General features: G+C 41.3%; 1 protein-coding gene across 11 annotated transcripts in view; it reads right to left on the bottom strand.

Annotated features, from left to right (window-relative positions):
* FHOD3 (formin homology 2 domain containing 3) overlaps positions 1 to 16,132 on the bottom strand; it is a 399,793-nt gene that overhangs the window by 43,535 nt on the left and 340,126 nt on the right. For all 11 annotated transcript variants that reach the window (XM_074576320.1, XM_074576316.1, XM_074576317.1 and 8 more), the window contains 3 exons: positions 12,980 to 13,138; positions 4,922 to 5,104; positions 271 to 390 (listed from right to left, as the gene is read on the bottom strand). In XM_074576320.1, coding sequence (XP_074432421.1) covers positions 271 to 390; positions 4,922 to 5,104; positions 12,980 to 13,138 — 462 coding nt within the window. The remainder of the gene's footprint in view (positions 1 to 270; positions 391 to 4,921; positions 5,105 to 12,979; positions 13,139 to 16,132) is intronic.

Below are 16,132 nucleotides of genomic sequence, written 5' to 3'. Positions count from 1 at the left end.
TGAAATGACTCATGACACAGTTCTCACAATTTGAATGGGGAGCATCAACACTAAACTCAAGGGAGCTGCACAGGAAGGGCATCTAGCTCTACATCTCCTTCAGGTTACGCTGAAAGACGCAAAGAGCACCCCCTGACACACAATAAAAAGTATATTCTGTTTTCTAAAATATATTTCTGCTACAAAATAAAGACTGGGCTGGAACTGTCATAATGGTTTTGATTTTTGAAGGAAAAAGCTGCAGAGGAAATGCTGGGACATCAGGCTTACGTTGGTTCCATTCAGAAAGTTCCCAATGGCTAGTAGAGTAGAAAGGATAAATCCCAAAGTTTTATTGTGCTCCAGTTGATCCATTCCTTCCTTCAGGTCTAAAAGTGGTTCTGCAACTTCCTGCCATGAGAACAGAAACAAGAAAGTGAAGGCTGCGGTTGGCTATGGCCGCTTCTAGTTTTTAAGTCTATGGTTTAGATCAATTACTGCAAAAAGTTCCTGAACTGGCGTCTTGCAGAGTGTAAACTGGCCATGTGTGCTGGCCTTCCTCCACGTTCCAGCTAATAAATCACGTGCAAGGACAGCAAAGAAATACATAAAATACTTTCCTAATGTTGCTTCTTTATGTATGCATTTGCCTTACTCTTCCCGGGGATTATTCTGTGATTCCAAATAGGAGAGAGTATCAGAGAAGGGGCTGCTGCGTTTGACGTAGATGCATGAACATCCCCCTACCCCTACTGACAAAAAAGCTCCTTATAGCTATTTTTTCTAATCTTTGAAAGCCATACAAAAAAAGTTAGAAACGCTGGCTGACTTGACATTTATAGCCTGACTCTAAAGCTTTCTTCAAACGATGACCACCTCTGAGTTTTAGATACGGCTTTGTGCTTGTGTGACTTTAAAATTGAAAAAAAAAAACAACCAGCCCACCCCACTGTAAACATCAAGCTTTACAAGTGTTCTCATTTTAATCTTGTAACTTAATGCATCTTCCATCCACACACGTTATCTGAGTATAGGTATGTAAACTGATAAGCCCCGAACACATAAATTCTGTTCCATTACCTCGGGAAGTGAACTATGCCAGAGAGTTCAAAGGGAGAGAGCAAGGGTAATTGAGTTGACGGACCTTATTTCTGTGTCTTTGTGTGAGGCCCAGGGTTATTTATTTTGTATGCGCAATAACAGTTCACATTGTTTCTATCTCCAAATGTCACCCTCGGCTTCCACGAGCAGATTCTTTTCCCAAATTATTACAGTCTTTATGAGCCAAGAAGGAAAAATTAAGTTATTTTAGACCAAGAGGCAAAATAACTGAGAACTTCACTTTCTCGGGGAAATACAATGGGTCATTCAATAACTGTACTGATATTTCATTATAAATAAGAGCACAAAGATGAAGGAAACATACACTTCTAGTCACTGCAGAAAATTTCATTTCTTGAAAAGAGAAAAACATGGCAAATTCGAGACAAATTAAGCGATGATGAGCGTTGTGAGCAAAGTAATTTATACATCAGAGGAGAGGTCCTAAATAATCCAAGACTTTATCAAGTTAAACTAAAATCAACAAACTGCTGCACAGAATTCTTTGGATTCCTTTACAAGTCAGGGTTGATTTAGTTTGGTTGGTTGCATTATGGGGATGAATCTGCTGTAAACACAGGCTTTTGAACTATTTCATTTGCATCAATTTGCACCTGTCTAGAAGTCATTCCTAAAAGGTTAATTTAAAATATTCTGAAGGTGGATAAAGAGGCAGCACATAAGGCTTACCAGCAGACCATACCGTAGCCCTTCATTTAGCCATTTACATGCAAGTTGTCCAAGCTTAGACTATCTTGCATATAGCTCGCATTTATAATGACTCCTTATTTTTTATTTTATTGTAGCATTAAACATTTATTTCTCTAGTACACTGTCTCCAGGGAGACCAGAGTTCTTTCTGCTCAGAAGAGAAACTGATGCAAGCCCCTTTCTTTACCAGTTCTACTTTTCTCATTTCTACACCTGCTTATCTTCATTTATGATCTTTAAGGTTGTCAGCAATAAGGATATATTTGCCCACAGTGGCCTTAAGAAAAAAAAATAGCCGACTTAGGAAAACTAAAGATTCTACTTCTCTTTCTAAGACCTTTAAACTCCCTTTGAGATAATGAGATTTGACAGCATCTGCATCATAAATAGTTCAGTACAAAGAATTAGCAGCAACACTGCAGTTTTTCAGAGCAATCAAAAGTCTGAAAATGAAGATTTAAAATTGAAACTTTACCTCTTTTGCCTATGCCTTTAAAATATGATACCAAAAGAAAGGTGAGAAAAATTATCGTTCCACTGATCACCTTCAGTAGGCTTACAGTACCGTAGATATATGTTAACATTTCAAAACAGTACACACATTATCAAACAGATTATTTGGAAAGGGTTTTCCTTTGTCATTTTTGCATGCATATATTTGCATATCTAAAACAAGACATTGATGCATGCTTCACAGTTTACAGCGAAAGCTGTAATTGTACCGTAAGTGCCTGTAAAGAGCAAAGAATAAGTATTCATCCACCCGGTTCAGCCCCTCACAGTGTGAGGCTGCTCCCTATCAATGTACCCCGACTTGCTTTAGTTAATTAAATTCAGCCCAAGAAAGATGACTCATTTCATTATGCCTGAAAAGCTTTTCTACAAACATGAATAATATCTCATGTAACCTTTTTCTTGAACAACTGCATGCCGTTTTTCTTTCAGGTTGTCAGAGGTGGAGCTAAGACTTGCTTAGGCAAATCTCTGTTCTGGGCTGATTACCAAACGAGCCTCATGAATGAGAACCCCAGCCTTATGTCAACAACTCGCGTATTTCACACTGTTTATATTGTGGACCATCTAAAACTTCCACCATCATGGCAAGTTTTGAAATAGTAAGGTTCATTCATTTCTTACATAAAGTATGGGTGACTTGATAAATAACATGAGTGAATTCTGAACTGCTATTAATTTTCCTAATTTAAAGAAAAAATATTAATAAAATCAAGCAAATGCTGGACAAAAAAATGGACAAGAACTGTGGAGGTGAGTGATTTGGCACTGAATTTCCAGGAAGGGTTTGTCCATTTGCAGATGGATCTTCTACAAAAACAGTTTCAAGAACAGAACATTAGCAGGTTATGGGACTCTTACTATCATAATCAGTAATGCAAACTACTCTATTTTTTAATTGGATATGCTCACGGTATCTTATCTCAGTTTAAATAAGGCCTGTGTTTATTGTTTACCTGGAATTTAAACTCTGACTTCAACCTTGTTATTGGAGAGACCCAACTGCTCGCTAATTCTCATACCCCTGATGTCTGATCCCGTATCTTCCTCTTCACCCAGGTAAGACCCAAGCTGCCTGTCAAATCTGTGCTTGTCTGCTAGGCTGCTTATCACATGCTGCTCTTACTTTATCATAGTTATCACCTTCCAACTGGGATAAAAACCTTGGTCCTATCCTCACTCCAGCTATGGCTTCTTTCAATAATCTACGTATTTCAGCCATTTTATACTAGCATCAATTCTACATGGATTTTATCTAGCAGTTCATTAACTCTGTGGCATAAACATTATAGGATGGAGCAACAGGAAAACTATCAAAATTTCTTTAGCATTTAGCAGTGCTTCAAGTGTTACTTTTGGTTGAGAGGAAGCTAGAAATTCTAGGTATAGACGTAGATCAACAGCTACAGAAAACTCAGCTCAGATGAAAGGAACAATTTAGCCTCGTGGTAACTTCAAAGCAGAAGAAATAGCTGTACCAGAGTTAAAAAAAAGAACTGGCAAAAAAGTATTCAGGTCAGATACAAGTATTTTATGTTGTACAAGTCAGAAATGTAGATGTCTAAGAGTAAAATATCACAATTAAAAAATCCTGAATATTAGTGTGATCGCATTTCCTAAAAGCTGAGAAAATTGAGCGGAGGTTGAGTAATGTTGACAGTATCATCTGCAAATCAATCCACTGTTGCATAACTTGTTAAATAACCATGGCTAGGTAAACGTAAGGCATTTTTCAGAAGCGTGTCCCACTTCTCAGAATCTTTATCACACAAAAGCTATACTGATTTTTTAAATATATACATATGCGCACAGACATGCATATAAAATTAATGTATATATAGGAGAGAGCTGCTTCAAGAGCAATGCATGGGGGTATGCACCAGAAGTGCACAGCCAGAAGGCAGCTCCTGCGCCGAGATTCCTTAAAAAGCTTGTAAAAGTCAGCAAGTGGATGAAATTGCCTGCACAGTTTCATTCTGTTTCACCTCTGTGTGGAAATTATACACTGTCATTTTGAAATTTTTGCCTGTGATTCATCATTCATGACAGACAACCCAATTATAGTATTCTCTGACTAAACGCCATCCGTGAAGAAGGTGGCAACAGCTGTCTGTGACTGAACTGAGAAGTGCACCCCTGAAGGATGCCTTATCTTCTGTTTGCAACTTTGAAAGAGAGATATAAACAGAAATAACTTTAATGGATGTTGTTTTTCTTAGTTCAAACGGATTTGAGATCAATGCTCTCATTTTATGATGTAAAGCTGAACACTGTTGTCCTCATTCAATCTTTATGCAAAGAAAAATTCTTACTGCTCTGAAGTAAGAATTTCCTGAATAACAACATCTGGAAAAGATGTGGTAAGGATTTAGCCCTCTTCTTTGTTCCAATATCATTACTGCCTAATTAAAGGAAGGAAGACATAATCTCTAATTTTCTTTTATAAAAGGAACAGATTATGAAGGATCATTTTAGCTGTTTCCTAGTTGGCCACTGAAACAAAAGTGACCCATTTACCATTTCCTCAAAATATAAGCTCATATAATAACAAGGTCAGGGAAAGACTAAGCAAAGCCTCGGAAGAGTCTCCACCCCTGCCTCCCTGCTTTCCCCTCACCTTTTCCACTATCTCGTAGTCCATCTTGAAAGCCCAGAGCTGGAGCCTGGCGGAGAGTTCGCTGATGGAGGAGAGGGTGAGAAGGAACTGCTCGGCGCTGCCCAGGGGGACGTCGGGGTTCGCCAGCTGCGCCTCCTGGATCTTTTGCTTCTCCTCTTCTGTCGGGATCATGGTCAGGATTTTCTGTGAAGGGAGACAAAAGGCAGGTGTCAGCGGCGGGGCCGAGAGATGTGCGAGAGCTGGTCGTTGGGTGACTTCACAGCAGCAACAGCAGAAGTCCTCAAGTCCCTGACTAGTAAATTAGGACAACACTGTAGGAACCAAGGAGTAACGCACTGCATAAGAAAACAAAACAAGGCCTGCTACCTCAAACATCTGCAGTTTGTTGAAAAGCACATCTGTATTAAAATCCTTTTTTTTAAAAAAATTTTGCCCTCAGTAGATGTGGTTAATCATGGGATGAAACACTGAAGGAGACACAGGGAGACTGGTTAGGACTGCTCTCCTCAGCTTTCACATGTTTAAGTCAAAACTTGCCACCTTTCTGCAAATTACATATGGAAGTGAGGGCAGAAGGAGTGTAATTTTGTGGCCTGTGATTTACAGCAGGTCAGACTAGGTATTAATGTCCCTTTTAGCCTCAATGAATCTTCCAGCACACTTGTAGGCATACAGAAATAACTTGAGGGCTCCTGTCCCTTGCTGTTCTCATTATTTATTATTTTTTGTTCAGTCTGTTTTGTTTTTTATGAAATACAACGAGTGTAGCTTATTAGGTCACTCCCAAAAATTTCACCTGAAGCAAGGACAACTTCCCGAGGAACGTGCATTGAATTTAAAGTTGAATTATGCATTGCATAACATTATGGCCTTTTTCTCTTTTCATCTGAAAAATCTAAAATATTGATGAAAAAGGATCTCATTATTTTCAGTTTCTGCTGCCAGTATGGCTCAAAAAATTTAAATTTTCCCTTTAATTCTTGGATTTTACATGTTTGTTTACATGTGGCAGCTTTCCTTCTCAAAGTGTTGCACTCTAAGGTACTGCTTCTTAATTAGTTTTTAACACAATAAATGCATTTTAAAATGAAAAAGAAAATCAAAACAACATAAAGATAAGTTGAGGTCTTTACCCTGCTGATCAATGCTTCATTAAAACAAAGCAGTAGATTTTCAGCACAATTTATGTTTATTCACCTGAGGAATGACATGTTTTTGCTCTGGTCTTCTATGACGATAGAGGCTGTTTTGGAGGGGAGGAGAGAATAATAAAAATTCAGCCCAAAAGCTATCAGACCTGCCAATCCAAACTACAGCCTTGCTCCAGCACTGGACATAACCAATTCATCAAAGTAGCACAACTGTTCCCTTCTAGTACCAATAGTTCACCTGGCTCCTTGTACAGCGCTGGAGCTAAGCGTGGAGAGCAAGGGACTTCTCCTGGTCAATCAAGTGAAGAACAAGAGTTAGGCAAGCAAAGAATGTTCAATTTGTCAAACTGGAACTTATTTCATTTCAGCCGCAGCATCTGTAGTGCTGTCCATCTTCTTATGACGGCTTCCATAAACATAAATAAAGAAACAATTCTTTCTGTTAATGTTGGCTCTGCCTTTCAGTTAAAAAAAAAAAAAAAAAAAAGAAAAAAGCCTCCTTGCTTGGAGATTGCAAGCTTCTACCTTAATAACCTTAATAAATTAATATCCTAAGGAAAAAAAGAAAAGGAGGAAAATCCCTCAATACAGTCTGGTGCTTTTCCTTCCCCTGTCAATGACTGACTGGAAAATATTCTGATGTACACCTGTTCTGATTGATAGCATTTGTACATTAATTGATTTTGAGATGTGCTATCCATCCATCCATCCATCCACAAATGCTGAAATCTGTAACTTAGGTCATACCTAACATCAAACCAGATTTATAAATAGCTGCTTCAGGGCATTTCTCAGTGCTTAACCAATATATGTCTAAAAAGTTCATAAAAAAGAGACTGAGTCTGAAACTCATAAGAAGAGGTGTTTCACAGAGTGTCCTTTGAAGAAACCAGGCCTCCTAGTGCCGACTTCTCTCTTCAACAACAACAAGAAGCCAACACCCCCTCAGCTGAGCCAGGGCAGCTTGTAAATAGGATCATATGAACACCCATACATGGAGAGTTTAGCAGTAGCCATGTGATGGATGTAAAAACGCTTCTGGTGCATTTTTGAAGGCTAACACTTCAGCAGTATTCTCAATTGCCTCCTACAAATAACTAGGACTTTTGGCAGCTACCCAGGGATCCCACAAGTATTTTGTGGTGGTGCAAGGCCTTCACTCCAGAGATTTTGCACTGCTTTCGGGCATTTTAAAGAGAGCTATGAAACAGTAAGCTTTATTTCCAAAGGGACTCTCCTCCTCCTCGAGCTTTATGTAAACACCACAAGCCAGATGGAGCTGACAAAAAGCATTCCTGTCCAAGTACTGCACGGCTGCTGTGCTGCGTTCCGTAGCATGTGAAATAGAGAATGCCAAGTGAAAGAGCCTTTACTTGTGGTGCCAGCTGCCGAGGATCACCCCTGCTGCTGAAAGCCCTGCCTCGATGGGACCAGAGCTGCTGGCAGGTCTCACACCATCCAGGGTACAACTGCCCCCCATAACAATGACCTACCCACTGGCACTTCTAATCTGCTTGGGCAACTAATTCTGCTCCTGCTGGTCATCATCCTTGGTGTGCCCCCAGACAAGTGGTGAAATGCTCCTATTCTTGATTTCCACTCTATGACTAATTTAAGCCATTTGGTCAGCACTGGAAACTGATGAGTACACCATCTGCCAGTTTGTTATTATTATTATTTGAACTTTTATTATTTTTTTAAACATCACTGACAGTAAAAGTAGCATAAAAACACAGCAGGGCAGAAGGTTAATGGCACTTGATATGACCATTAAATCACAAATAGCTTTGAATCTAATCATTAGTTCACACTGCTCTCCCCAATACAGCATTCTTCAGGTCAATTGAAGAAGAACTGGTTACCAACAAATCCTATGCTCATACCTTCTAATATATTTCACCTCCAAGCATTCTCCTGCAACTGTTTGGGCCAGCGACTAACCTTCTGAGGAAAACCAGTGCACAAATCTTTTCACAGAGAAAAAGAAGTAATTTTTTGGAGATCCTGTTCACGTGAGAGAATGGATCTCAATTATTCTGCTCCTGGACTGCTGGACCCAGCCATTTGCTTGAACTTTCAGTGAAGAGATCAAAATGCTTATTTCCTGAACTCGACCATCCTGACATATGATGTCAAAAAATTTCTAAAAGGCAAGCCTTACAAGGCTCACAGGGCAAAATGTATAAACCCCATACGCCCGAGGGTTACAAGCCTCAGTGTGGGATGCAAGGAAGCACCTAACCAGAGATAGCCCGAAGCCTCTGCAGAAATTAGGTGCTCTAAGTTATCTCTTTCAAGAGATAATGAGGCTTCTCAGGGATGATGAGGTTGCAGGGATGCCTTGGCTTTCTTATTTGGTTTCAGCTGATTTTACCAGGCTAACAGGAGTCTGAAAAAAATTAGTAAACTAAATATACTGTTGTTGTTGGGTCCAAACCTTTCTGTGGCTCCAGGCGCACAAATTCGTAAGCTGCATAACCAAATACACATTAGTGGGTATTTCATTGGGTATTTGACAGACCTCGACAGACAATTCAGCTCCAAAAAGGCTCTCACACTTCAGTTTCCAGACAGGTATTAATGAGACACATCAATGGTTTGTATTACCTGCAGAAACTCTTAGCGAACTATATAAGCATATGAAGGTCAGGACTCCCCTGTAAGTGAGGCCTCCTGCGCTCATTTTACTTCATCTCTTCCAAAAATGATCCAATTCTGAGAAGGGACTACATCTAAAATGCCTGACAGCCATCCCTGTAAATAGGGAGGTCACAGCCGTTGCCTCGGTCAGACCATTCCACTTCCTCAGCTCTCTACTGAAATACATGAACGTGCCATTGCTGGTCACAGACACTGTAGAATAACATTTTGGTTCGCTGCAAGGAGTGAAAGTGTAGCTTTTTTCTTTAAATAAAGTCTGAAACTCGTTAGGGCAGCGATACACTGACTGTACGTGTAGGGCCAGCGAGGCACCACCGAGTCCATTCTCTCTTCTGTCTAGACTTGTGAAAAGAGAGTGTTCTTTCAGGTCATGAAAGCTAGCATAATTTGAAACATCTCATCACACTTTTACAAAGCTAAACAAACCAGAAACTGCAAATGCCAACGTACTGCAGCAACTATCAGAACAAAAACTTAAATACCTTGATCGTTTCCAAAAATTCAAATTCTGTTTTTTGTTTATACATGTCTCCATCTGCCTTTTTAACATCAGGCTCTCATTTCTTACCCTTTTTTACATCTCAGAGCTACCTAGCCACATATGGACTTCAAAGTACTTAACAAACATGGGTATGAAGGGCCTAGCACACCTGGAGAGCTTTTTCATTTCAAATAGTTTTACTAAAAGCTATACCTACCAATGCAATCAATATTGTGTAGCCTCATGAAGCTGTACTGTAAAGCACAAAGCAACCCGCCTTAATTTTCTCACAGCATTACACTAATTTTTCTCTGCTAAATTAATCATACTCTTTGGTATAATTTGGTTTCGATTCACGTTTCCTTACTGAGTAGCACTTTACAGAGGGACCCACTCATTTCCTTTACTGAAGACAAGCAGCAAGGACTCTATTCTTGCAGTTGCCCACGATATACTTCAATAAAATTAGGTGTCAGGATTTTAAGCTCGCCTCTTTTGCTTAGCTCACAGAAAGCCCTCATCCATGCTAAGCAGGCAGTTCTTTATCCTGCAGCAAGCTCCAAGTTGTTTGAACACAATGAATGCCAAGCTTTCAAAGAAAGGAAAACACAACCACTTTTGGCAAATGTAAGGTGGCAAAAATTTTTTAGTTGGATTGAGGCATGCTTGCAGACACACATTGTGCCTGCTCTGCATACCAAATGGACTACATCTGCCTTTCTAGCACCATGCCCCATTTTCTGCCCTTTTTCACTGCTCAGGAGTACCTAATCACTTCAAACATGACCTCAAAATACGCAACATACTTAGGTATGGATTACTAACAAGAGTTAAATGACACAAGCAAAGCAGTATTCAGCAGAACGTAGGACAGTAGCCGGGGGGGTTACTGGGCCACGATGAACTTGATGTTGATGATGAGTTGGGCTACCACAAACTTCTAGCCTGCCATTGCATCACTGCCTTGTTGCTAGCACTACTTTAGTCCACCATCCTCAAAGGTATCGCTAAGGTGAGTTTTGAGATAGCATTTAATCTGAACTTATCCACCAAGGTGCAGAACTAAAGCCACACGCACACTAACGTGGCAGTGACGATGCTCCTCAGCAAAGGGCATAGCACAGAGCTCACAGCCAAGGCAAGGATGGCTCAGGTGACTTTCTACCCTGTTGGAGCCCTGCTCCATGTTGGATCCACTAAAAACTGAAAATGATCCCAAATTACAGCTTCTCTGAAATTTTGGCAGTGAATGTTACGTCCTCGCTGTACACATTACATCTTTTCTCCTGCTCTTCTTACATCTCTCTCTTCTACTTATTAGCCATGACTAGTCAACTAGTCAGATGGCAAACTAGCCATCTCATCTAGACAATTAACTATGCAGAAAAGCTTTTGAGTACCCACTGTGATGCAGTTTTTTAATTAGACCAACTGCATAATTTTTTTTCCATACCAGTCATGCCTCATTCGACCCCCAAAGTAGCTATAAAGTACATTACATAGCAAATAATTTGCTTTAGTCTCTGCCTTTTTATATAAATAAAGCTGATGCTTACACTATTCCTGATTCATTCATCATCGCTACCAGTTATCTTCTAATATTTAGGAACTGTAGATATGAACCAGAAAACTTTCTAAAAAACTAGACTGAAAAGACAACCCCTGTTCCCTCTGAGCTAACTCTGAGGCTAAAGCCAATGAACAGATGGATACAGTGGAGAACAGAAACATGTAAAAAAGCTTGTCTACACTGTAGGTCAAAGGGGCAGCATGGAAAACTGAGGCAGGGCTCTGCTGAAAACAGTGGAACTCACAATGATGCATTTCTGTATCTCTGTGCACCCCTTGGCCAATTCTGCATGGCTTAATCCACCCCTCTATCTCACTATCAATGTCTGTGTCACTCTATAGTAACGTGCTATAAGAAAAATCTGTAAATTGGGGACTGGCAAAGGGAATCTGAATTCAGTGCAGGGTTTTGCCTGATAAGAAGTAAGTAAATACAGAACATTGAGAAAAAAAAGCTCTTTTCTCCATGAACATCATCCTTCCCAACCAATGAAGGCTTCATCCCTCAAAGTGCAAAGTACCTGGGCTCTGCTCCCCTTACCCTTTTTCTCTTGATTTTAAATATCTGAATGATCACATCAGGATTACGCACATCCTTAACTTCAAGCTGTGGACACAGAACTCAGAAATCCTACTTTCTTTAGCACTGGGCAAGTATGACAACAGCGTATCATTTCCTGGTTTCTGAATTCTTCAACTTGAAAGTTACCTGCATATATATTTTCAGTGAAATTATGGGTTTCTGGCAGCTAATGGAAAGGCCACCCAAGGGAGGGTGTGGTGGTACAAGGCACTCAGAACTGTGGACACCACCACAGGTGGCTGGCAGATGGGCAGCCCAGCTACAGATGTTGGCACTGGAAAGGGTGAGTTGTGCAGAGCAGCTGAACTTCCCTTAAGCGTGCCAGAGAAGGACACAATTCAAAGGAGATGATACGTGGAAGATAATGAAGATGCGTCCTTCTTTATCAGCCATTTTATGTTGCACTTTGTATGGAAACACTGCCTACAGCGCTGAGATCTAACTGGCGGTCTGTGAGTTGGGCTTGGCTGGAGGAGTATTTCTCTCCAACATTTTAAAGCTTAGTACTGCAAACTGCAGTGGTGAGTACATGGGCTGGGTTATGAAAAATTACTGGTTTAGCCTTATTTGTCACCTTCATAATATAAGTAAGGTATGTATATAGCAAATAAGTAATACAGCCTTGGGAAGAAACTGTATTCTAATAGGGATAAATCAGGCCTTGCCTCTAGTTAGAACGATATTTTGCCTCAAGTATTTCTTTCGCGTGTAACTGTTGGCAACTCTATTTCCCTTCCAGCCAGCTTTTCTCATTTTCTTCTATAGTCAGCACAGAGAAGGTGGAAAGGGGGAAATCATGAAACACAGCGCCAAACCACTGAAAGGTGACTGTGAATCACTACATGACCTCTGCAGCTCAGCCACTGGTTGAGACTTGCAGTTGTGCAGGTTACTCTTACTAGATGATACAGGCTTATTCAAAAAAAAGAAAACATCTGAAATGAATACAACCACAATGAAAAAAAACAGGGGGAGCAGCAGGCTTCTTTTACACTTCACAGAAGAAAAGTGTTTTGATAAAAAAATATAACAAACAGAGCTCATCTTGGATCTCGGTAGGAATATCTGCAAAGTCCAACATGTAATGGTAAAAATTACATCATCTGTAATCTTTATACCAACTGCTTTTCTTCAAACAACAGTAACACAGAAATGCTATTTTGAGCAGAGCTAGTCACTGTATTTGTTTTCCATTAGATATACAATCTAGAGTGACTCCAACAGCTAGCTGGGCATGAACTTTATTAAACCCTGTACCAGTTACATCAGCCCTAGTAACGCAGTGCCTATTCTTGCTACACACAATATGCCAGTCAAGCTTTGGAGGAACAGACAATACTTTGAAAATCTTGACAGGAATTAACACCATTGTTACTCAAACTTAGTAACAAAGCAAGCAGAGAATCCACATTTCCTGAGCATGCCCAACCTCAGGGGAACACGACGTGCTTCTGAGCACACTACATTGAGTCGATGAGTTTCAACACTCAGTCGTGATATAACACATTCCCTTTTCCTTCTGTCATTAAAAGTCTGGTCTGTACCATGTGCAACATCGAAAAAAAGGAAACATTGAAAATGCAGACTTGAAGACATTGACTATTCTTTCTTACCTCTATTCCTTCCTTGTTTAAGGCATATTCGTCAAAGTTCAAAATAGCAGTCTTGATAGTCCGGGGAGGGGGCAACACAGTCAAGCCAATATTAATAGCGTTGCTTCGTTTTGAGTCTAACACAATGATCTCCTGTCGCTTCCCATCTGCAGCAGTTTTCTTGGTAAAGAAGACAACAAGAACATTATTTCTCCAGCCTGTTTTATGAAGAAAAAGTCACTCCTTTCACTAATGACTTCCCCTACTCAAGGGTGCTGACACTGAATGTAAATCTAATTCATTTATAGTCATCCAAGAAAGCTGAACTCTTGTACCATATTCTTGCTGGTATCAGCATGAGCTGCCAGGATTTAACCAGAGAGCTGAACGTGTTCTCAGATGCCGTGCAAAGCTGAGCTTGCCTGAGACACAGGAGTCCCCGCGAGGGCTGGGAACGCTGCAGTTCGGGGCAGGAGTTGGTCTGAAAAATACCCTGTAGCTGTCTTTCCCAGGGGAGAGCTCTGCTGTGCGGCAGGACCAGCCGGCACAGGGCTGGCGAGGCAGCAGCTGGGCGCTGACGGGCTCCAGGGCTCCATTCCCCTTGGATGCCTCAACCCGGAGAGGCCACCGACCCTCTCCTGTGTGGCTGTCTGGGAAATGGACAGGGTGGTTCCCACCTGCCCGCCAGCACTCTCCTGTGTTATAAATCCACCTTGGGCACTGGCAAAGGAAGTGTGAAGGCCTGTCTGGAGACACTGGCACAGTTTTCTGACCTCTGGTTGCCAGAGGAAGGGTATTCTACCCTGCTGCTCATGATATGTCCATCAAGCCCTTCACAAGTGCAGAACAATTTCAACCCTTATGCATTTTCTGAAGTTTTACTTGAGACTAGACGTAACATTTGGGTCTTACCTCCAGTATAAACTACAGTATAAATAATTATAAAAGCACAAAGAACTAACAACATAGGCTTTAAATTTCATTCTAGAGAAGATCCAAGAAATTTCTTCCTCTCTCTCCCCATCATCATAGTGGCAAAATGTGAACCAACTAGGCAAGGTGACTCACAAACCATTTATATGGCATAATGCAGTGCTAAACATGGGCTTTGCTTTTATCTCCCAGCATGCCTCTCTCTCTCTCATTATCCCATGCTAGAAGGTGTCTCTTTGGCAACTACGTTATGTCATATACCAAGCAGCTGCAAGAGGAGAGGACTCCGCTCCTCATACGCAGGGTTATTTTCCTCCCTGTCCATACACATGAACTTTGGAAATACGTTTCCTCTGTTTGCCCTTCTCCTTTGCCCTATCAGAGATGGGATGAGGGATGCTGTCAAGCACAGGAGTGCAGGGAGAAGACCGGCACGTTGATGGAAGCAGGCACAGACATGCTCCAAGGTGTACAAACCCACGTTTCAGCAAGGCCCAGGCTGCAGAGATGTGACTGTGACCTCCCTGGAGAGCCTGTTATCTGGGCTGTGTTTAGCAGCTCTGGCAGCAGCAGCCTTAGCACTGATGCACCTCAAAGTGGCAAAGAGAGAGACTAAGCAATCCCTCTTTCCCAGGCTGCAGTGTGGCAGCCCACACAACTGCTCAGAACAGGGAATCATCCCTGTTGCCTACAGCAGTAGTGCCTCTTGCATCTCTTGTGGATTTGGGGGAAAGCCAAGAGATTTGGAGAAGGCTCTTAACTGCCCCAAGTCTCGATCTATGCTCGGGATTGCTTTTTAGACCACAAAGCTTTCTTCTCCACATCCTTTGGGTCTGCACCACAGCCACCACTGAGTCAAAAAAATGCCCTCCTGCCAGGTCTGCACGCTGCTTCTGCATTGAAAGAACTAAGTTAGTAAATTCGATTTTATCAAAGTACCTCCAGCTGTGGGTCAGCCCATAATGGGAATGCAGTTGTATCATTACAAAGATGCCTCCTTTCTGGCACAGCTCAGCTCCTTGCCTGCGCAGGAGGAGGTATGCCCGCCCACCCGCCCCAGCACGCACGCGGCACCGCAGCCCTTTCATCATACCAACACGATTAATGTGGCAGGATGCAACTTCTGTGTGCAGATGAGAGCGAAGGCAAGTGCAGTTTACAGGAGTTGGGGACCACCATATGTTTATGATCTGTGAAAGCTGTAAGAGTTTTTTGGGTTTTTTTTTAACTTAAAAAGAAACACCTATTTTGCAGTAAACAGGATAAATTTTAGGAAAGCAAAGATAACATTTGTTTTCAATTTTTATACGTCACTTCTGTCAGAACTGCTCTCTTCTAACACCTTAAAAGCATCCCTGAAGCCTTCTTGAACTTTCCCTTCTTTGAGTAACAGAGTCCTCTTTTTCTTATGGAGCTACCTGAAGGATCTGAGATGCAGCTTCTCCTTTAAAGCAGTCATTTTTATTTCCAGGGCCATTAATCACATTTTCAGGACCACAGTTAGTGGCCAAGACCACATAAAAACAAGCGGAGCTCACCAGAGTCTGTGCTTCCTCTTGAGTCTGTATCGCACTGAGCCTTTTTTAAACCACCACTTTTTACCTTGTCCTCGGCAGCATGGAATTACACAGCTCCAAAGAATTTAAGCAGAAGGGAAAAGGCTGGGGGAAAGGAGTTAAATTTAGGCTTCCCACATGCGGTGAGGGTAAGTGAGCTCCGTTTTTAGGCTCCTAAGTTTGACAAGAGAGACGTATTCATTTGGGGGACGCATGATGCTAACCGCTGGGATGACTGCGATTGCACCAGTGCGCTTGCTCCTTAGCAATGAGTTACAAGAGACAGATGAGCCGTATAGGGGATGTGAGCACGTGGGTATTTTCCAGAGCTATAACTGCACATGGGGTACAAAAATCTGGGGTAAGTAACTCTTTTCAAAAACAGGGGCAGAAGAGATTTATGTCCATTTTGGGGACGATGGCTGAGTTACAAAGAAATCCTTTCCAAATGAATAAAAGGATGAAGACAGATTTTACTACCATGAACTTTATTACCCTACTGCTAGGAAAAGAATTCCTTTTCGTCTGCAATGAAATTGCACGTGTATAAGTGTCTGACTGTTAAAATACGCTACAACTATTAATTTCTATTGCAATATTAGGTGACTTTCAGACTGCTTTATAAGGTCATTAACAGAGAATGACTTCAAATGCTTGAGGGAACCATGCACTAATGCACTTGATT

Source organism: Larus michahellis, chromosome 2, assembly GCF_964199755.1.
Source record: "Larus michahellis chromosome 2, bLarMic1.1, whole genome shotgun sequence".
NCBI classification, from domain to species: Eukaryota; Metazoa; Chordata; class Aves; order Charadriiformes; family Laridae; genus Larus; species Larus michahellis.
Note: the sequence above shows the minus strand (reverse complement) of the source record. Positions and strands in the feature narration are given on the sequence as shown.